At 47.9% G+C, this 23,338-nt stretch overlaps 8 protein-coding genes across 8 annotated transcripts; 5 read left to right on the top strand and 3 right to left on the bottom strand.

Annotated features, from left to right (window-relative positions):
• The first annotated feature begins 150 nt into the window (after nt 1-150).
• On the top strand, nt 151-2,410 carry BDW43DRAFT_285676 (putative Golgi traffic protein SFT2). Its single transcript, XM_032042965.1, has 4 exons — nt 151-1,068; nt 1,284-1,404; nt 1,607-1,757; nt 2,047-2,410. The coding sequence occupies exons 1-4, from the start codon at nt 840-842 to the stop codon at nt 2,197-2,199; spliced, it is 654 nt and encodes a 217-aa protein (XP_031897378.1). The 5' UTR covers nt 151-839; the 3' UTR covers nt 2,200-2,410.
• A 327-nt stretch (nt 2,411-2,737) lies between these two features.
• BDW43DRAFT_285670 (tRNA ligase) lies at nt 2,738-5,584 on the bottom strand. Its single transcript, XM_032042964.1, has one exon. The coding sequence runs from the start codon at nt 5,348-5,350 to the stop codon at nt 2,903-2,905; it is 2,448 nt and encodes an 815-aa protein (XP_031897377.1). The 5' UTR covers nt 5,351-5,584; the 3' UTR covers nt 2,738-2,902.
• A 179-nt stretch (nt 5,585-5,763) lies between these two features.
• BDW43DRAFT_285669 (ankyrin repeat protein) lies at nt 5,764-7,003 on the top strand. The gene has a single exon (XM_032042963.1). It carries the CDS (start codon nt 5,880-5,882, stop codon nt 6,537-6,539), a length of 660 nt encoding a protein of 219 aa, XP_031897376.1. The 5' UTR covers nt 5,764-5,879; the 3' UTR covers nt 6,540-7,003.
• Nucleotides 7,004-7,239: 236 nt separating this feature from the next.
• Nucleotides 7,240-8,223, top strand: BDW43DRAFT_285668 (vacuolar protein sorting family 37 protein). Its single transcript, XM_032042962.1, has 2 exons — nt 7,240-7,489; nt 7,563-8,223. The coding sequence occupies exons 1-2, from the start codon at nt 7,254-7,256 to the stop codon at nt 8,047-8,049; spliced, it is 723 nt and encodes a 240-aa protein (XP_031897375.1). The 5' UTR covers nt 7,240-7,253; the 3' UTR covers nt 8,050-8,223.
• A 25-nt stretch (nt 8,224-8,248) lies between these two features.
• BDW43DRAFT_302434 (phosphatase PAP2 family protein) lies at nt 8,249-9,510 on the bottom strand (the record flags this gene model as incomplete). The annotated part of the gene is made up of 3 exons (XM_032045234.1): nt 8,249-8,739; nt 8,845-9,359; nt 9,440-9,510. The coding sequence occupies 3 exons, from the start codon at nt 9,508-9,510 to the stop codon at nt 8,249-8,251; spliced, it is 1,077 nt and encodes a 358-aa protein (XP_031897374.1).
• A 3,720-nt stretch (nt 9,511-13,230) lies between these two features.
• BDW43DRAFT_314007 (uncharacterized protein) lies at nt 13,231-14,409 on the top strand (the record flags this gene model as incomplete). The annotated part of the gene is made up of 3 exons (XM_032047711.1): nt 13,231-13,358; nt 13,414-13,976; nt 14,051-14,409. The coding sequence occupies 3 exons, from the start codon at nt 13,231-13,233 to the stop codon at nt 14,407-14,409; spliced, it is 1,050 nt and encodes a 349-aa protein (XP_031897373.1).
• Nucleotides 14,410-18,071: 3,662 nt separating this feature from the next.
• Nucleotides 18,072-19,175, bottom strand: BDW43DRAFT_314006 (aldo/keto reductase; the record flags this gene model as incomplete). Its single annotated transcript, XM_032047710.1, has 4 exons — nt 18,072-18,271; nt 18,330-18,657; nt 18,719-18,980; nt 19,036-19,175. 4 exons carry the CDS (start codon nt 19,173-19,175, stop codon nt 18,072-18,074), a joined length of 930 nt encoding a protein of 309 aa, XP_031897372.1.
• A 3,228-nt stretch (nt 19,176-22,403) lies between these two features.
• Nucleotides 22,404-23,244, top strand: BDW43DRAFT_285658 (coiled-coil-helix-coiled-coil-helix domain-containing protein). Its single transcript, XM_032042961.1, has 4 exons — nt 22,404-22,583; nt 22,663-22,697; nt 22,820-22,934; nt 23,001-23,244. Exons 1-4 carry the CDS (start codon nt 22,534-22,536, stop codon nt 23,080-23,082), a joined length of 282 nt encoding a protein of 93 aa, XP_031897371.1. The 5' UTR covers nt 22,404-22,533; the 3' UTR covers nt 23,083-23,244.
• Nucleotides 23,245-23,338: the final 94 nt, after the last annotated feature.

Below are 23,338 nucleotides of genomic sequence, written 5' to 3'. Positions count from 1 at the left end.
CCACCATCGTCACCCTCACACACTCTTCTTCCCCTTCCCCCTCCCCTCCTTTCCCTAATTGTTTCCCCTCCCCCCTCCTCTTCCCTTTTTTTTTTTAGTTCTCCTCTTTTTGGAGGTCATATGACAATGGCTAATAGTGCAGCCTGTGTAGAGACGATCACTCGATACAGTGTTATCGCACCGTTCCGCCCGTCTAGGATAATATCATCTTGCAGCCTTTCCCCCTCCCTCCCATTCCGATCTCCGCAGTGAGTCACTACGGGATTTACCGTCTCGGCTTGCATACCTTTGGTGGAATATATCGTCATTTCCGGTGGGACGCAGCGTTACACCGCTCGATCTATACACCTCTTTCTGCGTATCACCCTCGAGAGTCAAAGTTTCCCCTTCTAGAGTTTAATCGGGGGGAACAGGGCTGCGCCGTTTACCATTTGGTACCCATCTGGAACTGCTCTAAAAGACGATCACAAGCTTATCACCGCAACGCGACTCCCACATCAGCGACGCTTCATTAGGATTGCCCCGTGCCCCAGGCTCGGAGTCTAGCTCGGTTGCGCAAAGTCATCTGGCCCGCATTGGCTTGGTCCTATCACCGTCGCTGGCCCCATTCTCGGCCACCCACCATCGTTGATATCTGCAGATCATCTGCACCCGCATATTGGTTTCCGTCGTGCATAGTCCCTGCAGAGGTTTCCTCAGCTTGCCCACTCAGGGTGCATTCCCACTGGCCTACCCGCCGTTTACACTAACGCGGGAGTAATAGTTACTGCCCTTCTAAATCTTTAACTCCCCCATTCTGGAAGGAGAAACAGGTTTTACTCGGAAAGCGAATAGCGACCATGGCTACTAATTCGTTTCGCGATTCAGTCAACTCATTGGGCTGGTCTCGGAGGGACCCAGACGTCCCAGTCCGCACTAACGCCTCGTCTACTTCTTTCCTATCCCGGTTACAGTCCTGGAATCCGCTCGGCCAAGGCGAGGGATATGTGCAACTGCCCACTCACGAAGCTCCAGGAGCTCCCCTCCCAGCTGCAAGTCGACGGGAGGAGGAAGATAGTTTCTTCGCCTGTAAGTTTCCGAACTCATGACCGACTCTCCGAAAGATTCCCATTCCTTGATTTTACTCTGCACTGCCTAGTCCAGGTGACGGAGATCCAGTTCCTGCATCAGGACGCAAACTATAGGAGCGGACATACGCTCCCTTGGTTTCTTTTTACCGTCTTTTGCCATGATCTTCTTCCTTCTTTTCCTAATGCGTTCGCAAGGCTGATTGATCGCGCTAGTGAGTCGGTGGGATCGGATGCTCGTATTCATTGCATGCAATGCCGGTGCTGCCGTTTGTTTCTTTATTTGCTTTTTCTTATTCCCGGTCCTAACGCTCAAACCCCGCAAATTTGCCATCCTGTAAGTCTCCAAATATTGACCCATCCCTCTGGATCCGCCCAAGGCTCCTGCACGCCAACGCTTTCTTAGGGTACCGTGCACGCAGCGGTATAAGGCGTGTGTGGCTGGGAGCCATGCACTCTGATCGGACCTAGCATCTATGCATATTACCATCTACCGCTCACGCAAGTGTTTTGAGGCTGACAGAACCGGTTTTCATTAGATGGTCTGTGGGTTCCTTACTGTTCTTGCTGTCATGGGCGGTTCTCATGGGACCCCTGGTTTACGCTAAGCACTTGGTCTCGGGATCACGACTACCCTTTACTGCCGCTTATTTTGGGTCGATTGCCATGACCCTGTACTTCGCCGTCGGGGTAAGTCCTTGTTTTAGTTGTCTGTTTTGTGCTATACCTCCATGGGGATGGTGTCGTCCCCTAGTCTTCCTTTGCACTTCTGCCGCGCGCCGTCCTTATAGTTGCAAGCGCGATCTAGCGTACAGTAGTCTAGGACTAGATCTGCATGACATCACTGTGCATGGTACATGTGAGCTCGGGGCAACGAATATACCGCAGATGCCGCATATCTACCACATCCCTGTCGAGCGATGTCCAAGAAATTCGCACTCTAATTTGAATAGCGCCGCTGACTCTCATCTTCTCGCAGCTCCATAACACCTTCCTCACACTCATCTCGTCGATCTTCCAGCTGGCCGCTCTGATCTGGTACCTGGTCAGCTACTTCCCCATGGGTAGCACTGGATTGCAATTCATGGGACGGTTCGGAGCCCAACGCGTTACGACTTGGATGACCAGCTGACTTGCCATCTTTATGTTGTGGACTAACCGGTCGTCACCTGATAGAAACAGCTTATGTATTCTACAACTCTATATTCCTTGTATAACTTGATGGATGGATGACGAATTGGGAGAGAGCGTCCAGATCTAAATCGCATTTATTTATGATCATGAATGAAACGGATTACAAGACTCGCTATCCTAACACGTCATCCCATCACTCATCTTTACCCCTAAAGGTCTCCCCAGACTAACTCAACCATCGCGAGCTTTTCCCTGTGCGAAGTTCGGTTTTATATTCGAGATACGTAGCAACACGCGGCGTCTGTGCCGGTTCGCTCATCTTTGAATATCTGCTATTCCTCCTTGACATGCGTATATTTCAAGTAGATGTAGTACAAGATATCAATACTAACTATTCTTCTATCCCACCCTTGCACATGAACTAGGGTAGTATCTAGTTATCAACTTATATTCTCCCTCCCTTATACACGAGGTATTTTATATGTAGCTTGAGAACAGGAGCGGGGCCTCGTATACCAGACTTGCAGAATTACGGGATAAGACCATGCACAATAATTGAATGTCTAAATACGTATGCTCATTCATTACTATGATAACTTCTCTTCCCCCCCCCCGCCCTTGGTTTTTTCTTTCCGTTCCAATCCTACATTAAGTAGCAGATAGGCTTTTCTACTTTTGCCAAGTCATAATCAGTCGTAAAACTATTTCCTGCTCATTACCAGTCCAACCGTCCCCGATACCACCTTCACACCCGGGATATCAGCTTCCCAGATACCAGTTTCACCCCCAGATCCCACCTGATGCCACCGCTGCAACAGATCGTTGCTCTCCTTGGGTTTGACCTGAGGCGAGACTGTACCCACCGTAACGTGCGGGATATCATTCACACAAGCCCATCCGGCTTGCTCCTGGTCTTCCGGGGGCATAATCCGAGCGACGAAGGTCATTAGGCGATCGTCCCAGAGAAGGCGTTCCAGTCGGACCCGAGCAGGCGCTAGGGCGGGTGTCACGGTGGGATCCGACTCGGGCTTTTCCTTCATCTTCTGGATGTACTGCTGGGTGTACGCGTCCCAGATGTCTGGGCAGTCTTTCTTCACGGCACGATGGATCAAGGTTACGTGGAACGTGGGCTGGATACGGCGGGAGTTCACTAGCTGGCGGTATAGTCGAGCTTTCTCGGGAGCGGTTGAGGGCGGGAATAACGATTGGAGTAGGTCCGATACCTCGGCCGCTGGGAGGGAGATGCAGAAGTATTCGATGCCCTTTGCTAGAGTCTCCGGGGTTGGGACGGGCGTGGGGGTCGACTGGGGGCCTTTCATGTTCTTGTCCTTCTGGGGCTTCCCTCCGTACTGGTGGCTGAGGTCTACCTCGACCTGGTAGTCGGACATTGCCCAGTCGAGAGCGGCGTCGAGTTCCTGTGGAGTGGGGACCTCTTTTACGACCTGGGGGTAGCGTTTATGGAGTGCGGTTACTACTGTCTCCAGGTTCTCTCGCGAATCGGCAGATACGTCGAGGTCAATGACCTCGTGGAAACTCTTGTCCGGTTCACGGTCGGTGTCGACACCCTCGAAACGGTTGAGGAACCCCTCCATGATGCCGATGATCTCGTCGGGATTTTTGCTTCCGGCACGGATGGTCTGGTGATTGTCACCGCGGTCGAGAACCCGGCGTCGCGTAACCTCCCGAATGTCTGGAAGCATCTGCCCCTTGGGCTCGTGGACATACTGCAGAGCTACAAACTTCGCTTTAGGGATAACTGGGAAGATGTCGTCCATGAGTTGCTGTCTTTCGCGCCGCATGTGGTTGTTCCGGTCTGCAATCACTACCGGGTGGATTCCGAGAAGGTTCGTGATGTCTAGGGCGAACTTTTTCGGCTTGTTCTTCTGCTTGGGGATGTTGTCATTCTGCACATGGCCCCAGCCGAACAGTTTGGCCAGCGCAAGAGCCACCGTCGTCTTTCCACAGCCGAGAGAGGCAATTGGAACCAAGATCACGTCGTCCTTCACCTCATACTCGCCTTCCGACTCCATCGCAATGATCTCAGACCCCTTCAGGCCGCGTTCTTGGAGGAAGCCTTCTCGCATGGCGATAATGCCGTGGTTATGCTGGTAATCCTTCGCCAACTGAGGATTTTGGGCGAGCTGTCTGCGAGCATACTTCAGGTACTCCTCGGTGATATTCTTGTGTTTCTTAATGTTAGGGACTTTTCCGGCTATTACAGCCTTGGTGCATTCGCGCCACTGTCTGTACATCAAATACGGCTCCTCGAACTTGTATTTGAAAAACCAATCCTGAAACGGACCCTTGCCCCGTTCATTCTTCTGGCACCGAATCACGAAGCCTTCGGTCTCCCGGCCATCCCAAGTCCCTGACTCTGCGCACCCTTCGAGGAATCTCTTCACCGAATCGATATCGTCGTATTCCACAAACTTGGCTTTCTTGAATCCCCATTTATCGGCAAACGCATGTACTTCAGAGCCCGGACAGGTCATGAACTCGGGCATATTGTAGTTGATTCCATGCAGGTAGATCCCGGCGGCCGATTCATCGTACGCGAGGACGTGTTCCTCAAAGCTATCGTCACAGAGTTCACCCACTGCAGTAGCATTCATGCGACGCAACTCTCGCGCCAATTCCTTCACCGACTTCCCCACGGCCGAGACATGGCGCTCGATCCAGTGTTCACCGGCTTGCGCATGGCTTATCTCCGCATCATTCCGGATACCTGTCGAGTGTTTGCTGCAGACTAGTAGGGTATCGTCTTCCAGACCGGTAAAGAAGATAATGCATCCGTTCTCCTTCACGCTGAGCTCGTAGGGTCCGCGGGTATTATTCTCGATATTCCTCCACTTGGTGTCGTTGACTTCGTCGACATTGAAGAACTTGTCGTACCCACGCACGCAGATCTCAGGCGTGCCGTCTTTCCTCCGGGACGTGAAGAGGCCTCGCGCGTAGGTCGGGAGGTCGCTGCGTTTGTAATCCCAGTCCATGAACTTCCATGAGTCGACGGAGATGTTATCCGAGCCCGCGACCGCGAAGGTGGACTTTTTGCATGTGAAGGATTTCTTGTCTTTGGCTTTGCCTCTCTTACTGGCGGCTTCCAGGGACTGGACGAGCCGTGCGACGTCTCCGGCGTCCTGCTGGACCATTTTGAATCTTGTCTGGAGCAGACACAGGAATCTCTTGGTTGATTGCGCCAGTCCGGAGGTAGGTATTGGAGGGGTTGTCTGGGAGTTCTGACTAGGGAGGGATGTGCGCAGGAGAGTTAGACAAGGTAGTATCGGAATGAGCTCTTTTAACTGCGTATGCACAGTCTAAGAAGGTGAGGCAGGGGGGGAGGGAATGTAGTAATACGAAGAAGATGAGTCAATGGATGACTCTTGAATTTCTTATCGATGTTGATTTGATTTGGATTTAGGATCTGCGGGGCTTGGTTTTTCCATTTATACATTTAATTTAAATTACCTTAATTTGGGGGGGTTTCGGTTCCGCCTTTAAACTTTCACCTTAAAAGGAAAAAATAAAAAAAAAAAGGGAAATAAAAACATTTAAAGCAACCCCTCAATTATAATAAAAACCTCCCAAAGAACTTCCATTCAGTACACAACGCTTCTTTCACACCCTCTTCTAATTCTATAAATAACCTCTCTTTGTGCCATACTTTCCATTCAAATCACCATGTCGCAACCCAACCCCTACCTCCTCGCCTGCGACAACCCAACCGCCCTCCTCACCCTCCTGCGCTCCAACCCCTCCATCGCCTCCAACCAAGATGAACACGGCTACTCCCTCCTCCACGCCGCAGCCTCCTACAACCACCTCGACCTCCTGCGCGCCCTCGTCCAAGAATTCCACGCAGACGTAAACCTCCTCGACGAAGACGCCGAAACCTGCCTCTTCGTCACCGAGACCGTCGAAATTGCCAAATGCCTCGTCGAAGAGCTCGGCGTGAACTACGCCCACAAAAACGACGAGGGATTCACCGCCCAGGAGACCATTGAAGCCGACGGCTCGTTCCCCGAGGTCGCCGCCTACCTCCGCCAGGTGATGGGTCTGCCTCCTCTGCCCGCTCAGGACCAGGTTGCCGACTCGCTGAACCCGGCGCCGCCGCTGCCGCCGAACATCCAGGTTAATCTGGGGACTATGTCGGAGCAAGAGGCGAATGCAGGGACCGAGCAGGTGGATCCGGAGTTCAAGCGGAGGATTGATGAGTTAGCGGCGAGGGAAGATTTCCAGAGTGAGGAGACGCAGGCGCAGCTGCGTGAGTTGGTTATGGAGGCTATTCGGGGGTCGAGTGTTGATACATCAGAGCGGGAGGTGAGGCGGAGGGTGGATTAAGGCTTTTTCTTTTCACACTTGCGTAAGGGAAATGTTCTTGTTCAGTAAGGGCTACTGCGCTGCTTGATGGCGCCCGTTACCTGTATCCCGGATTGCCGACTTCCTGAGAGGGGCCGGTTGGCGTCGGTTTGAAATGGCTGACTTTGCCGTGTCCCTGTTATTCGGGCTTGAGTATGGTCACTGTTCTCCGGGGAGTAATCAGGCCCGAGAGATGAGGTGCAGGAGGTAAGAATCTTCCTCTTTTCGCTATCTGTGCCCCTGGCTGCAGGAAGTCGTGGCGGACTACCCGCCAGATGTGCTACAGGAGGTGGGATACGGGACTCCAATCGCCTAGAGGCCGCAAGGGATGCAATGCATGACAGCCGGGACATATCCGATCTTTTTGATGTCTATTATAAAAGTAGTACTTATGACTAGCGTTCGTTTCAAGGCCATGATCATCCCATCTGTGGTAGCCTCAGGCATCCATCGCCTATACTATATTTCCAACTGTAATCATTCCGAGCCATTGTATGCCATATATAGAGTATTCACCTACGCACAGATAGTTCCCTCCCAAGTCAGCCCAATATACTACAACACCACAGACTAGATATATCGACCTATAACCATCCTGTTAGCATTGTGTATCACGTGACCACCCGCATGGGCTTCCCCGCATAGAGTTCAACCAAGGCGATCCAATAAACCTCAACCAGCCAGTCAATCGCAACAATGAACCCAGCACTGAACCTAGACACGCCTCCACCCCCGCCTCCGAAGCCAGACAGCCACGAGGCCAGTCGCCGGGGTACGCCGCAGCTCAACCCCTCGCACCCGGGAACACCGCAACCACCCTACCGAGCAGACATGCACCACTACACCCCCCACACAAGCCAACCGGGGCCGTCTCTCCCCAAACCCCCCAGCGCCGAAGAGGGCTGGCTACCAGAGCCCGTGAAGGACAAATCGTGGGTCCCCTTTACTCACTCTACACTTTTCAACCAAAAGCAATGTGATATAGATGATCTAACAAATCGACAGAACGGTGGACCTACAGACGATCCTGCAAGATCCGAACCTCATCTCGGCGCTAGCAAGCCGACACCCTTCCTTCAGCGCGCATCAGGAATACCTCCTGTCCTTACTCAAGTATAACAAGGACCTGGCGGCCCATTTACTCGATCTGCAGGCGCGGGTTGGAGAATTGCGCGGCGAGACGGAGACGCTTCTGCTTACACACCAGTCGCTAGAGGTCTCGTGGCGGAAGAAGCAGGTGGATATGGACGCTGCGCTGGCGCCGTGGTCGCCTAAGGCGCTGTATCAGCGGCTTGCCGGGTCGATCGGGGAGCAGGAGGCGGTGTGTCAGGCCGTCGAGGAGAGTTTTCTGGAGGGGGAGCATCATGGACGGGCGACGGAGAAGGAGGTTGCGGATTGGGTGAGAAGGGTGCGGGCTGAGGGGGCGAAGTTGGAAGCTAGGAGGGAGGCGAAGGCGAGGTGGGATGAGGGGAGGGTTGGGGGGTGGAGGTGATATGGTACACGGTATACTTACTGTGTGTGAGTTGAATGATGAAGTTCTAACTTGGAGGTATATGGTCGGACTATGGGCATACGGCTATGACTAACTAACATTGGGAGGACTGCAATATCCAACACACCCTGTATTGGGTCTTTTAGCGCGGCTTCTTTTTTTTTTTTTTTTTTTCCTTGGCGGGATGCGGCAGTGAGACTTATTCGGTTAGATTGCGTGGCGCGCTTTCTAGGTCGATGTCCTGTGTTGTGTGCGCTTCTGTCTGGGAAACGTCTTTCATGCTGGACCAGTTGTTGCCGCCGATGTGGCTTGGGAGTCCCACGCCCTTGAAGAAGGCATGTCGCCGGCTTCTTGCGCCCCAGGCCCAGCCGCCGCCGCGCGTGATCGGGAGATGGTAGAGGTGGAATGCGCCCCAGGCGAAAACCATGCCCATGACGGAGCCGAAGATGATGTCAAAGGCATGATGCCGGTAGTCAAACCAGCGCGAGGCGGAGATGAAGAAGGCGACCGCCATCGGCACGAAGGCGAGGATCACCATGAGCACGGGCGGAGCAGCGCCCTGGACCCGAATAGCCTCACGCTTCTGGGCGCGCAGATCCTGGCCGAAGGGGGAACGTGCCAGATAGGGGAATGCAATGGCAAACTTGGCGCATAACCACAGACTCAAGTATGTCAAACCGGCAAAGGCAACTAGAAATAGATCACAATCAACTCCTGTTCTCAAACATAGGATATAAAAAGAGTAAAACAAAAAAAAAAAAAAAAAAAAAAAAAAGAAGAAGAAGAAGAACTCACAAGAAGAGTGGCCACTTGGAAAACTCACAAACCCATCCTTCACCAACTCCTTCTCCCGATTCCTACAAATCTCCCAACTCACCACCCTCGGCGCCCCCTCCAACCTCGTTCCCAATCCGCCCACCACATAGGCCCCTACATTGCTCAGATCGGGGTCACACCGAGCCAACATATCCGGCCTCGGCCGTCCATACAAATCCTTCAGCCCCTCCGTCGCCATAAACGCCCCAGCAACCGCCAGCCCCAACCCCAACCATCCAGCATTCCACTCCCAGATCTTCAACCGCCAGGCCGTGACCCGGTCCGGTGAGAGCTGGGACTGGGACCCGGGGATAAACACCAGCGTCGCGAGAACAACGATCACAGCCGGCGCGATCAAAGCGACCACCGCCAGGACCACCGTGGTGACCGTTTCGTCGGCCGTGTGGGGATACGAGATACTGGGATCTGTGAGAGTGAAGGGGTGGTGGTTGGGAGTGACTTTGTGGAAGCCGTAGCCTATTAGAGCTATTCCGCTATTTCTTTTTATTAGTATACATCCATATTGACATGTAGGTAAGGTAGGTAGGTGTATAGTATAATATACAATACGTACACGATAAACACCCAGTCGATTACATAGGATATTAGCATAGGGAGGAAACGCTTTGCGGTGTTGATATCCATGTTGCTGTTCTGTATCATGTGGGGGTACTTTCCGCTACTTTTCATTTTCAATTTTTTTTTTTCTCTTTTTATTTCTTTTGCTAATTTTTTTTATTGAATTTATTTGGTGTTGGACAGAGTGTGACTTTATTGTTAGTATTCAAAGGGAAGATCAAGGGAATGAATGAATGAAAGGAGTGGTGATTGAGTAGCCGCTAGGGAGAATGGAAGTTTATATAACGAAGAAAAGATAGCCGCCAAGCTAACTTCGCAGGACCAATCGGTTCAGGGCGCGATTTAACAGACTTTATACTGGAGCTGAAGAGGATGATCATGTTTGCTTTCCAGAGGGTTCTTGGCTTGTTGACATTGCCGTCTTGCCAAGATGGTCGTTCCAAGGATGGCCGGAATGTAGACCTTACGGTTTACCAGTTACAGGTTATAGACAGGTAGTCTCCCTATGTAAAGTGAGATCCTGCATGTACTTCTAATACACCAGATTTATACTACAAGATGACCATGCACAGTCTAGGCAACCATGAAGTTGGGAATAAATAAACCGGATCTCCACATTCATATATATGTATAAACTCAATTTTAGGCGCCAGTCATTTGTCAACTTAGTGCAGCAAGCTAGACTAAAGTGTAACTTCTTGGCAGTTCCGTAATTTTTATCATATAGATCCTGGAATACACATCGGATAAGAGAGGGCCGAAATTTCATAATGTTCAACCAGCAAGGAAACAGATCATAACCCTAAAACCTCAGCTACTGGTGCCATGGCTGCTCGTAAAACAAGCATAGTTGACTTGGCTAGTTACACCGTCAAGCTCTGGAATGGTGACGATATCCTCGGGCTTCTTAGGGCTAACGATGCCTGGTTGTTGTCGACATACAAGGGCTATCCTCACAATATCCAGCGTGTCGAGGTAGTCAGGCTGCCCGTCATCTGCGATGTCTACTCAGACCTAGCCCTTACCCAAGATCGGCCGAGGATATACAATACCCCCAGCAGTCGTTGTATATTTCAAGTTCAAATAGGCCCTTATAGCCGGGAACTTCCTTCATTCTAGTGGGACAGCAAGTGATTTCGCGTAAGTGACCACATTCGTTCTTGTGTCCTAATTCTTGTAGATTAGGATGATGGACTTGGGTCAGACAAAGGTATCCAAGAATGAATAATCCCCGGCTTCTTGGTTCGGAAGATATGCGAGGTAACTGAGGTAGGCTGAGCCATTAATATACAGATAAAGAAGTAGACGAGGCAAAATAGCCGTCAAGCCCGCGGGGGCGCAAAATCGATATCTCATGATGAATGGATTGAATTCTATCGGCGATGTGTAGCCACTCCCAGCTTACTACTGATTACAACCCAGGGATGCATATATGGAGAGGTGACTGGATTGGGCATGCTTTAAGGATCCATTGCCAGAAGTATATGACCCAGTGCCACTGGCTTACTCGAGAGCCTCGACATTGCTATCCATCACAAAACTACTTTCGAGTTCTCACGTATATATTATCATTACCCCTGTCAGTTTGCGGGGAGACTTCTAGGTCAAACTTCAAGTGGAAGTGAATGGAGATGACAATCCACAATCTATGAAATGAACTGAGTCGACATCTTTTTCGACATCTTTTTCGATTTCTCCCTCGAGGTGCTCGAGATCTTCTTCACTCCACAGACCAGATTGTATATTATCCTCAAACCACTTTCAACGTCAGGCCCACCTCCTCACATGCACGATGCAACTCTTCCCTACGTTCCTTGTAATGTTTGGTATGGTTCTGGATCCATAGCCGCAGGGTGATCTCTTCCAGGTCGGGGGTATAGGTGCGTACATCAGGTAGGAAGCGATGTACCAGGTCGATCGCCCCATTCTCCTCCCAATTAAAGTCATATAGGCTCATCATATGGTTTCGTAGAACCAGTTTGCGGAGCGCCTTTGGCAACAGAGGGCCAACGACTGCATCTTTGACATACCAGCGCAGAGAGGCATCTCAGTCACTTAAAGATTTGGAAACTTGTTCAGAATTCTATGGAACGGATCGCGGATATGGTCATCCGCCTCATACCAGTAGCGATCGCCCAAATTTGAAGGGGTCGTACTCCACCCCTATGGAAAGCTGCTCCATGATCTGGCCTACAGATACTAGAGCTTGCGCTAGCATCGGGTTATCCTTTTAGTATCGGCTCATTTCTATATCCATAAGCCATTTCCAAGACGTAGATTCTTCAGCTTTGGGGCTTGGGAAAGAAGAAAGCTAACATCCTTTTCAGAAATCGTAGTGCGAGCGAGTATCAGCGTCTCCAGTTTACTCAAATCAAGAGAGCGTAAAGACGGTAAGCATAACCAAGCCATAAACAGGTCCGGATCGTACGGAGGATAACTGCCGGAGTATTGGTCATTGTACATATCCTCATCTTCAGCGATTGTGATTTTTTTTCCCCGTAATTTACTATCTCGAGATGCAGGCTGCCGACGGACGCATCGGCTCGATCCGAGAACACTCCCGCTTAGGCTTGCTCGATGAGTCTCATGTAACCCTGCATATCACTCTGCAACAAAGTCTACAATCTGGCTGTCTCTCTCGCTTTCATGCCTCCTGAATATCCTTTCTTGGCGGATAACAGACATCCCGAGCTTTTGTCAAAACAGATTTACAGACATTTTGCTCACCAGCTAGTTTAATGCGTAAGTTGGCGTTACATGCCTAGTGGGACCTTTCTATACTAGGTCAATAGATGAAACGAAGTAAATGGAGCTCCTGTATTGAGACGGTAACCTTCTGTCATCCAGGTTGCTGCATTTGGGTTAGATGTGTAGCTATAACACAGCCGTGACAGGCTCAAGTTATATTGAGTCTCAAGAGTGGTCTTCCATGACTCGTGGGATGCTTTCAGTTCTTTTGAGTATTTTCGGATGTCGGTTGTTTTCCATAACTAATGGATAGTATTGGGTATCCCGGAGTCAATCATAGGGTAGAGGCTATCAAACAAATAGCTCTCATGTCACCCCGTTCTAAAGATCGGCTAAGCGGACATTGACTTCCATGACACTACCTTGTTATTAAAGACGGCCTATACTCGATTGCCATAATTCCGAAATAGGATTCAGGTGGCTGCTGGAGCAGCATGCCTCGCCAATTTGCGTTTTCTTGACGATATGCTGCCTCTCTGCGGGGGGTCAATAGGCGGAGGAGCCTGAGGTGCTTGGTGATCAACTTTAAAGCAGGACACTCTCATATGAAGGAGTTGTCTAGGATCCGTTGATTGCTACATGCTCCTTCCTGTTGAAAAGATACACGATAGGATTCCTTGGGAACTTCAAGTGACGCCAGACACTCCCACTTTTCGCCGCTGCCTCGCCTGTGGTGAATATCTTTTTGAGGTAGGATATGAACGATACGGTAGAGCGTGTCCTGGTCCCTCTTAGTCTTCGTAGTGATATAAAAGCATGCAGAGACGTATGACTTTTAGGGTAGATGCTTGGGGAATAATAGATAAGCTAAGTTGGGGGACTTGTGTTACTGCAGGTGTGGATTTCTGCCCGCAAATGTTCAGGAATATCTTCTTCCAAAAGTAACACATCCGCAACCTATTGCCCCTTTATGGTAGACAATTCTACTCTTCTTCTGCTTCGACTTCGGCGCTTGGCCAAACTCTCACATAGTTTCTTTTTATGATGTTCGAAGTTCACGCACCAAGACAGCCAAGCAAACATCTACCAGACCTCGCGATGCCGGACAGATACTATGAGTTTGATCCTGAGGGAGACGTAACGTTCGTCTTTGAAGATGTCCCAAAGTCTCTGCCATATCGTTTAGGCGAGATCAATGCATCATTCCTCTCGGGAATCTATGACCGGTACGACAATGCCAAACGTCTATGTCACCAGATATACTAACAAGTCTTCGCAAAGAAAACAATCATATCCCACCTCCATGAGCTCAGAAGTAGCGATAAATCGTACCCCAACGACCAACTTAGTGCAAGCGGTCAAAAGCGCCCTCTCTCCCAGCTTGCATATTCGTACATCCTCGAAACACCTGATGCTCGCTAGCCCGCATTTCAAGCGCACATTCCAAAAGGGGTTCCAGGAAGGCAACGAGCTTCAATCTACAGGCTACGTGAAGATAACGACTCATGATTGGAAGCCTTTGCCTTTCCTACTATTGATGGCTATCCTTCACGGCCAGAGCCAGTTAGTACCGCGAAAACTACCCTTGCGTCGACTGACCGAGATGGCTATCCTTGTTGACTATTACGAGTGTTACGAGGCTGTCGCTATGTTTGCCGATCTATGGACTGAAGGCATAGAGGAAAGACAGCAAAAGCTATCTATGGGAAACGCTATCAAGTGGCTATGTATTGCATGGGTCTTTCGACAGAACCGCGCCTTCAAAGACATAACGAGGCATCTCCAGCTTGAAAGCAAAGAACGGGTCACGCCAAATGGATTACCAATTCCTACAAATCTCATAGGTATGTACATCCATGACCACCAGGCCTACAGTTCTAGAACATACATAAAAACCGAGACATTGTTTTCTCAACAGATACGCTGCAAAAGTCGAGGGAAATGAGCATTGGCAAGGTCATCGACAGCCTTCATGAACTTCTTGAACGCTTACGCCACGGGCCCCAGCAGTGTGGCTTTGGATGCGATATCATGAGACTGGGAGCATTGGCTAAAGGGATGGATGAGCTAGAAATACTTTCGCCAAAGCCCGAGGCACCATTTTCCGGCTACAGTTTCATGAGTTTGATGGCCGGGTGTTACGAAATCGACAAGTCATACACATACGATAGCTGTAGGCTGATGTCCGATGTCCTTGAAATGGTGGGCAACGAGTTTCCCTTGCTGGACGCCGGTTTCAGTCTTGAATCGTTTTCTTCTCTGCGAACGAAGGCCTGATTTTTGGTGAAAATACATATTTCATCTTTCTAAAGATGTATTGCTGCTTTAAGCTCTTTTATTTTTTTTATTTACTTTTCATTCTCTTGCTTTCTCTGTGCTATAACTTCCTTCGCAGACTCATATAATCTCCGTAGGTAGTAAGTTTATCTCATGGAAATGAATTTATTATACTTCAAACCTGAACCTCATGAGTTCCCTTAGTATCAAATATTAGCGTCACACCAATATCTGGCTTTTATTTTGGCCCATAACCAAACATTTGTATCCCATATATGAATGAACCTGAAGGAGGACCGCTCTTATCAGTTGATAGCCCGCTAAAGGGAAACAATAACCCCTTAGATCAGGTGATTTAAAAATAAAACAATATTGATTGTAAGTAGGGAATAGCTCGATCAAAAATTCACCTTGCTCCTTTCACCTTTAGGTGGATTTTATATGTGCAGGCAGAGGCTAGAGACTTTTGCCAACTGTTACAACGTCTGAAAACATGGCGTTAAGGGTCCCTTAAGGAATTTGATGCGGCGAGATACGACGGTAGATAACTTGCTTTCTGTTCACCGGCTACTCTGACTAGGTGTCACTATATGTGGCAAAAATTTGATACAATACTACTAGTGAGAATGTATATAAGAAGACGAACCTCGAAAGTTGGGTTTCTTTCTGCAAAGTTATATCAATTATGTCAGTCACTCACTTGGTAAGCCACAGCCCATGGATACTATATCCTTTCCTCTAGGGAATAGTCCATCCCTTTGTAAGGATTTAATCTGTGAACCCCCATATCACACGATGGGAAAAATATAATTTCATATATCAGGATGCTCCTGTGGATTGACTCCCAATCAATTTAAAGTAAGTAGTACACCAGGATCACAGAGCCAGGCTAACCCATAACAGGATATTGGGGGATGATATTCCTGCTGTGTGCCTATGAACAAATTCCGTCACCAATCAAAACAAATCCTAGCTTGCTGTGCCTATAATTGGCAAGCCATAATGTGAACTGCAGTGAAGGAACATCACTACAGGGGTAAAGTTCCCACCAGCGTGCCGTGCCGTGCCGCAGCTGCGAGGGCCGACCCGTCAACAGTAGCAAATCAGAAATCAGACACCTTTTGGGGCCATGCCAAGGCAACGCCAGCCTTGAAGTATAGGTGGAAGGGAGTCTACATCCACCCGGGCGAAGGCACTAATCATGGGACTCTCATCAGGTGGCTGTAACAGAAAGTCGTGTGATGGTATGAGGGATATAATCCCATCCATGCCAGCATCTTTTGAGGCACGCAAGCTCCATGTATCTAGGGTGGTTCCACGGGCTTAACCTCTGACCCCTCTTTTCCCCCGCCTATTTACCTTTTTCTATGCATTTTGAGTTCACTCATGGCTTTGTATGCTATAGAAAATATGCAGCTAAGTTGATCACTAAATACTGAGCCACTTTTTGTTCCTTGGAAATCCTTGCACCCGGACTAGTCACGTCTACCTTCTCGCTTTCGGCCGAAGCATCCGCAAGGGTATTGATGTACCTCGTAGGTGCAAGGGTCATCGCTATTAAAGCTCTGCTGTGGGGAACCGATTATGTTACTGTCAGGGAACTCTCACAGGAAGGGTCTACCATGTTCACTTATTTTAGGCCATTAGTTTCTATAATTATTTCGGCTAGCTTGGATCCAACACGGCCTGCTAGAGACCAATAAGAAAGAATTCCATAGAAGGGGCAAATTCGTGGCTTTTCTATGGTGTAGAGCCAAAACTTCTAACTTATATGATGTCCCTTAATGAGATATCTAAGTAAGTCTCTATGGATACTGGTTAAAGTAACAGTGGATCAGTAGTCAACTGTAAAGCTCCAGGAGACTATCTCATTTCAAAAGCAAGTAGAGTACAATGAATATCACTCATGAGTAACTCCTTCAGAAAGCAGTCCAGTTGACTCTGGAACATTTAGTCTCCCCCCGAAGCTAGAAGGCCCAAGGTACTTGATATCCGGAGGTCAAAGATGAAAAACATGAAAGATATCCTGCATTGCCGCCCAAGAGCCCCCGGTTCTGATATGATGGTTGTGCCCTGAGCTACAATTAAGTTTGTCCATCCATTAAAAGACATGCTTAATGGATAGGGCAATGACGCAGAGCATTACATCCATCAGCGTCACCGATGATCTAGTTTGACGGAGAACAGGAGCGGGCAGTATCTCAGGACCATAAGCAAACAATACACCCCGCGGGTGAGAATGAGCCAGTCGCCGAAGCCATGTTGAAGAAGATCTGGGGGTTTTTCTTCCCCTCAAAGGGTACAGGAGCTGACCAGCAATATGGTAAGTGTGAGGTCTGCTACGAGCCCAAGCTATCTCGCGATCTAGCTCAGCTAGCATGTAAACACCGTTACTGCCGAAATTGTCTGAAACAACACATTGAATCATCCATTAAGGATGAATCACTATTCCCTCCTCGCTGCTGTCGGGAGCGAGTCACCGTGAACCGCGTGCGCTCCTATATCCCAGCTGATCTCGTTGTGAGGTTCATAAACAGAGAGAAGGATCAGAAGATTGTAGACAGAACATACTGCAGCTCTCCGACTTGCTCGCAGTTCATCCCCCCAACCTCTATTTGTAATAACGTTGCGGTCTGTTCAAGCTGCGAGGCTATAACCTGCAGTATCTGCAAGAGGCAAAATCACCCTTTCGATTGCCCCGATGACCCTGAAATCCGAAAGTTACTTCGTTTAGCAAAACGAAAGGGGTGGCAGAGATGTTACGCCTGTTGCGCGGTTGTGGAATTGAGAGATGGCTGTAGCTGGATCCAGTAAGGATTGCTCTTCATCTGCGCCTATGTTGCTGATGCTAATTCCTGAAGGTGCCGTTGCGGCGCAGAGTTTTGTTATAATTGTGGTCGGAGGTGGAAAATGTGCCGTTGTAGGTGTAGGCACTAGTATTGCAATGAGCGAGAAGATTTTGCTCGTACAAACCAGATCAGTGATCGACATGGTGATGACAGTAATCAACGTCGAGAGAAACAAGTTCAAAAAGCCGCTCGTCACTTGCAGCGAAAGCATAACTGGGGTTTTACCTGCGAAGAGTGCCACCGTTGCCCTCCACGATACATTTTCCGACGCTCGAAGTGTTAGGTTGAGATCTGTTGGCAGCCTGAATCGGACTGATTTTAGAGTCTGGTCTTTTATTGATCAAAAGGAGCAAGATTCGATCTATCATGTTCAGTTATTTGGAGCTTTCAGGGATGATTTTCAGTTGAGTCGTGGGTTTTTATAGGGTGTTCTTGCATGTTGGAGCAAGCTTTTGCATTTGTTATAGGCGAGTAGGCCGAATAATATCAGGTACCTTCTGATATGCCTTCCAAGTTTCCTCTCATATTAATGATGTCCCGTGTTTTTTAGCTACTAGGATACATGGAGCACTTGCTCAAGATGTGAGTATAGAAGCTTATACGAAGGGTCACCGGATGGTAGAATAGCCTATGGTTTTTTGATCACTCCTAGAATAAGGATGCCAGATCCTGAGCTAAGGATGTGATATAACTTGAGGGTTTTGGTAAATACATGTAACATTTAAGTTTTGAAGTATTCAAAAAGTTATAATAAGAGTCATGAATATAATCGTACAATCATCTCCTAAGGCTTAATATGTAGTGCTGACAAACTCATTTCTTTCCATCTAAGTCGGAGAAGAAATCCCTACCAAAGTCAGAGCTGCTGTCGTTGAATCGAAGCTTTCTGTCGATGCCATGGATCTTCTGCATATCTTCTTCGCTCAACTTGAAGTCACCTGCCAAGTTGTCCCTAATTCTCGAAGGGGTCTTGGACTTGGGAAGCACCGAGTGGCCCTGCGTAACACCCCAGGCTAGAAGCCATGGTTAGTCCTGTCGCTAGTCATAGGCACTTCAGTTTCCAGCACTTACCAAGGGCAACCTGAGCCGAGCTCTTGTTGTACTTCTTGCCAATCTCAACCAGGACTGGATCATCGATTAGCTTACCGATAGTGCCCTCCCGGCTATAGAGCTCGTTCTGGTTTCCGAATGGCGAGTAGTGTGTGACATGAATGCCTCTGTCTTTGTGCCAGTCGACGAACGAACGTTGCTGCAGCCACGGGTGACCCTCTAACTGATGTACCGCTGGTACGACAGAAGTATTCTTCAACAGATGCTCCATCTCAGCCTTGGAGAAGTTTGACACGCCAATTGCTTTGACCTTTCCGGTGGACAACAACTTTTCCATTGCTTTGTATGTCTGTTGCGTGTAAAGTCAGCCATGTTTCCTGTAGCTGGAGGGCCACCTATTAGGGACTTACGTCAACGTAGTCGACATCTATCACAGCTGGCTTTCCATTCTCTTTGGGGAAAAGCTCGGTACCGCGCTTCCAGGCAACAGGCCAGTGCATCAGGTAAAGGTCGACATAATCCAAGCCTAGATCATCGAGGGAATCTTGAAGAGCTTGAGCCACGTCGTCGGGGTGGTGCTTGTTGTTCCAGAGTTTGGTTGTAACGAACAGTTCCTTGCGGGGCACACCACTCTTTTTGATAGCCTTTCCTACAGCAGGTTCAGTTCCATATCTGTCCATTATCAGTACCTTAGAGCCGTTTGAGAAGCAATTCGCCATAGACTCACACTCGAGCAGTGTCAATGTGACGATATCCCGCTTTAATAGCTTCGAGAACGGCTGACTCTTGTGCCTCGGCATCCTGCCAGGTGCCAAAGCCAATGGCAGGAATTTGAGCACCGGTGTTGAGCTTGAATTGAGTTCCCATTTTGTATCAAGAGATTGAGCTGTTTCTTCGATGAGTTGATTGTCTTAGTGCTAAGGAGGATGTTTTTCTGTCTACTTAGAGGCGAGGACCACTATCCTCTATATATAGGCCAAGGAATGAAATTGTCTAACGAGTCGACGTCAGGTTGACGCACCCAATGTGGATGGTTATGACGTCGCGGTGAACAAAAAATGGAGCTCCACAGTTGATATACAAATAGAGTAACAAGCTGGAGCTGTCATGCAATAAGTATTAACCACTCCATTGTAAATCTCTAATCTTCGTCCTTCAAGACTCATGAGCTCCACTCTTTTGCTTCTGAGGTCACTTATCAGGAACCTTTTTGCAGCAACAGCAAGTTACAAGGAAGAGAGCAGTATCTATGATGTCGCCTAGAAGGATATTTCTAATTTATCTGGTACAGGTTATCCCGCAGACCTACCTAACTATCTTACAATATGGGTACTCGTCCGTCCATGTTTGATCTTTTCAATCAACAATGATGCAAGATATTGAATGAAAGGAATCTTTTGTAAATTTAAGCAACTCTTAGGGTACAAAATCTGAACGGATGTTTGTCTTCCCGTCAAACAACGCATTTGGTCAACCTCGCTTGCCGTTGGTCCAAGCTCTCCTCCTATAAAATTTCCTTCCGCCCACAACAATTTTTCATTTGAACTTTCCCAAGCTTCTATCCCAAGAAACAACGACAACAGGATCGGGCGCTTCTTTGACTTGCAAGGGTCATGGCCTCGACTCGTTCAATACGAATCCTATGTGCAATTGGAGTTTAATGTTGACTTCTAATTGTCTACGAACACACTGCTGAATTTTGTAAAAGGTATGCGACGGACAAACCGCTCATTTTATTTTCTCTGCTTTTTTCTCCCCTCGAGTGATGACTCTATGACACGCTAAGGCATTCCTCAAACTTAATCACCATGTGGAATTCGTGTTTCTATCAAGTTTCAGCCTTGTCTGACTCCTTTATCCTATTCTTTTGCTATCAACAAGCCTGTCTTGCATTGATTGATGACTAACAGACTGTCATTAGGTACATAAATCTCTTCTATCCTCTCATTAGATTCCAATGAAGAAACCATGAACGAACGGGCGGACATAATATTACATCCGCCTACATCCATCAAAAGCGAGGCGTACAAACTTCGCGGATGTAGGATGATGTACTACTTGTTGAGAACTCGTCACCTGAGCTTTCGACCTCTTATTCTTTAGTTACCATCTGATAGACTTGCAATAAACTAATAAGTCTTCAGGTATTGCCCACTTCCAGTTATTCCTATTTGTATATCCAAGCCAGTCAACCTTGTATGATGAACACGATATTCACACTGAGTGATCCGTGCTCTGCATGGAATTGAACATTTTACAAAAATTCTGATTTAATGAGGTGAGTTTTATCGAAATACCACCGTGTGTATGAATAGTGTACTAATTCTTCTCAGCCTGACTTTGTTGACACAACTCACTTTTGAATCACACATGGCATCTTTTTGATATGTGCTGACTCGTTTCGTGACTTAGAATATATACTCTACTGTAGTTTATCCAGCAGCAGCATTCGAGAGGGTAAGCGCCCCTTGGTCTTCTTGCCCCAAGTTTCCTATGATGATCAACAATTTTCGCTGTGTTCTTACTGAACATCATTGAAGAAAAACAATTTTCACCTTGGAGAACTGATATCACTGTCTTCCGTTTTATTATCACATGGCTATGTGTTTTGTGCTTGACTAACAGCTAAACATAGGGGCCAACCTTCTTGCAATAGCTATCTTGATGCCAATACAATCATTTTTCTCTAAAACGTTATCCATCTTACTGTATCTCAAGTATGTGAATATTGTAGCACCGTACATTTTTGTATCGCAACAAAATTTTCAGTAAGGAACACAAACTTGACAAGCTTGACCCAACTCGCTCTCATTCACAACAACCAACCATCACAACCTTTCACTCTCCCAAACAACTGATATACAAAGGAACAGTCCTGTGCAATCAAGCAACCCAAGACTGCAACATCATGTCAAAGAGTACCCGAGTCACGAAGGATGAGGGTCAAAAGTAAGTCCTACATACAGCTATAAGGCTTTGCCGCATGCTAATCCTCAACAAAGATTTGTGGGAAGAACAGTCAAGGTAGTGGTGTGGTAGGACTCAAGCAAGAAACCTTCGGTGTTCATGAGGCGTTGGTCCGCTCCTCTATTCTTCGACGCGGTCATAGCTAGTTCCTAGAAGGAATCTCCACAACGCACTATCCAACTCCCAGACGAAGAACCAAAGATATTTACGCTATATTTGCAAGGCATATGCTCTGGGCGACAACTTATTAGGGGTCAAATTTCGAAACACGGCCATCGATGCTATGGTTGAGAAAAGCGTGTCTAAGGGAAAATACGGGACAAATTGGTACCCCAGCCACGGCGTGAGAGAGCATGCATGTAACAATACCTAAAAGTCTGCCCCAATTCGCAAGCTATTTGTGGATATGTATGCATACCGTGGGCAAAGCTCCTGGTTCCATCAACATGTTGAACCAGCACGTGTTTCACACCCTTTTCTCTTCGAGCTCGCTTCGAAGTTGTTGGATCAGCGTGGTACTTCCGAGAACACTTGTATCATAGCCAACAAATATCATCATACCTGGTCGCCGCTCTGATGATGGATATAACCGCTAGTTAGGATCAATGAAGCATTGAATTACGGGTCCTCTGGAGGGTCACGGCTTAAAATCCCAAGATTGTGGAGTTTAACTACGTACTATATTGTACAAGAACGACAATTCTCAAAAGACTTGATTGCTCCGCTCTCATGGCCTATCTAAAGGCGGGGGTTTCATGAGCCTTTTTATATATGACTTTAGGCCTTATGACAAACGAGTTCAACGCTTCGCTTGAATCAACAAAACATCTTTCACTGGGCATAATTATATGCCTGCGAAACCCGATGATGACTTCAAGGTTATATTCAACAGAAATATATCGTTACGTATCACAATACTGATCCAGTATGTTTATTAGGCCAAAACGCCTGGTTAGTCCAACCCATGCACCATAAAAGACGAATTTAAGTCTACCGGTTTAATATATTAGTTTAGAAACACAATAATCCCCAACGTGCCTTAAATGGCATACATTCCATTCACGAGGTATGGTCGTGCAAGTGCTGAGTGAGTTTGCACCGTTTGTTTCCATAGTAGCCGGAGACCGACGGCGCCGTTTTGCCAATCCATGAATTAATTCCGTGGCCGTATTATTTCCACTCAGCCACTGCAATCGTTCTTCAGTTACATCTTTTACTGTCCTCACGGTTTCCCCGTCAGAATACGAAACAAGTTACAATGGGTTTTGGAAGTCCAGGCACCGGCGTTAATCCCACCAAGCCCACACCGTGAGTTACCTAAACTCTTGACAGCGCATATCAGCTATGCATTATCATTTGTAGAAATGGAAGCTAACTTGCGACGTAGTCCTGAGCGTGGTAGTTTCCCCCTTGATCATGAAGGTATGCTCCAAATGATCCTACACACAATCTGCAGTCTGGATTCCGATCCTCCTAATTACGATCAAGTTCTCGGGATATGAAAAATAAGAACAGGAACATGCTAATGTCGCGATTGAATCAAGGCGAATGCAAGCACCTCATCGCCGGTTACCTGAAATGTATCAAGTCGCAGCGCGGTCTCAACGACGAGGAGTGCCGGAAACTAGCGAAAGGATACCTAGAATGCCGGATGGATAAGTACGTGCATCTGCGTTCTGCATTCGTGTAGTGGGATATATCGGTGCTAATTGACGTCTGGTTTAGGAATCTGATGGCGCCAGATGATTTCAAGAACCTTGGGCTTATCTTTGATAAGGGAGACAAGAACACGGAGGAGAAATCGTGAGATGGTCCAACGTTGGTGAGGTTGTATGATACATGCGTGATGCTTCTCTGCTGTAGACTTTTGATATGATATCGGGCGTTGTCGGGGTTGTTGTATATATATTCGAATACGTTTGTACAATACTGTCCACTCAACGAAATGAACCTGTAAATTCATCCAGAAGAGAAATAACCGGAAGATTTAATGTATCATTAAGCACTGCAGATCAAATCAGTTGACGCGAACCCATGCGGGGAAGCCTGTTGGGGTCCAGCCA

The sequence above is a fragment of the Aspergillus alliaceus genome, assembly GCF_009176365.1.
Source record: "Aspergillus alliaceus strain CBS 536.65 unplaced genomic scaffold BDW43scaffold_42, whole genome shotgun sequence".
Lineage (NCBI taxonomy): Eukaryota > Fungi > Ascomycota > Eurotiomycetes > Eurotiales > Aspergillaceae > Aspergillus > Aspergillus alliaceus.
Note: the sequence above shows the minus strand (reverse complement) of the source record. Positions and strands in the feature narration are given on the sequence as shown.

Bases quoted from the DNA above. Each gene is read 5' to 3' on its own strand.
- BDW43DRAFT_285676 (XM_032042965.1), top strand. From the start codon at position 840: ATGGCTACTAATTCGTTTCGCGATTCAGTCAACTCATTGGGCTGGTCT. The intron at 1,069-1,283 runs GTAAGTTTCCGA...TGATCGCGCTAG, and splicing joins GGAAGATAGTTTCTTCGCCT to TGAGTCGGTGGGATCGGATG. The intron at 1,405-1,606 runs GTAAGTCTCCAA...GGTTTTCATTAG, and splicing joins CCCCGCAAATTTGCCATCCT to ATGGTCTGTGGGTTCCTTAC.
- BDW43DRAFT_285658 (XM_032042961.1), top strand. From the start codon at position 22,534: ATGGGTTTTGGAAGTCCAGGCACCGGCGTTAATCCCACCAAGCCCACA. The intron at 22,698-22,819 runs GTATGCTCCAAA...GATTGAATCAAG, and splicing joins TTTCCCCCTTGATCATGAAG to GCGAATGCAAGCACCTCATC. The intron at 22,935-23,000 runs GTACGTGCATCT...CGTCTGGTTTAG, and splicing joins CTAGAATGCCGGATGGATAA to GAATCTGATGGCGCCAGATG.
- BDW43DRAFT_285670 (XM_032042964.1), bottom strand. From the start codon at position 5,350: ATGGTCCAGCAGGACGCCGGAGACGTCGCACGGCTCGTCCAGTCCCTG.
- BDW43DRAFT_285669 (XM_032042963.1), top strand. From the start codon at position 5,880: ATGTCGCAACCCAACCCCTACCTCCTCGCCTGCGACAACCCAACCGCC.
- BDW43DRAFT_285668 (XM_032042962.1), top strand. From the start codon at position 7,254: ATGAACCCAGCACTGAACCTAGACACGCCTCCACCCCCGCCTCCGAAG. The intron at 7,490-7,562 runs GTGGGTCCCCTT...ACAAATCGACAG, and splicing joins GAGCCCGTGAAGGACAAATC to AACGGTGGACCTACAGACGA.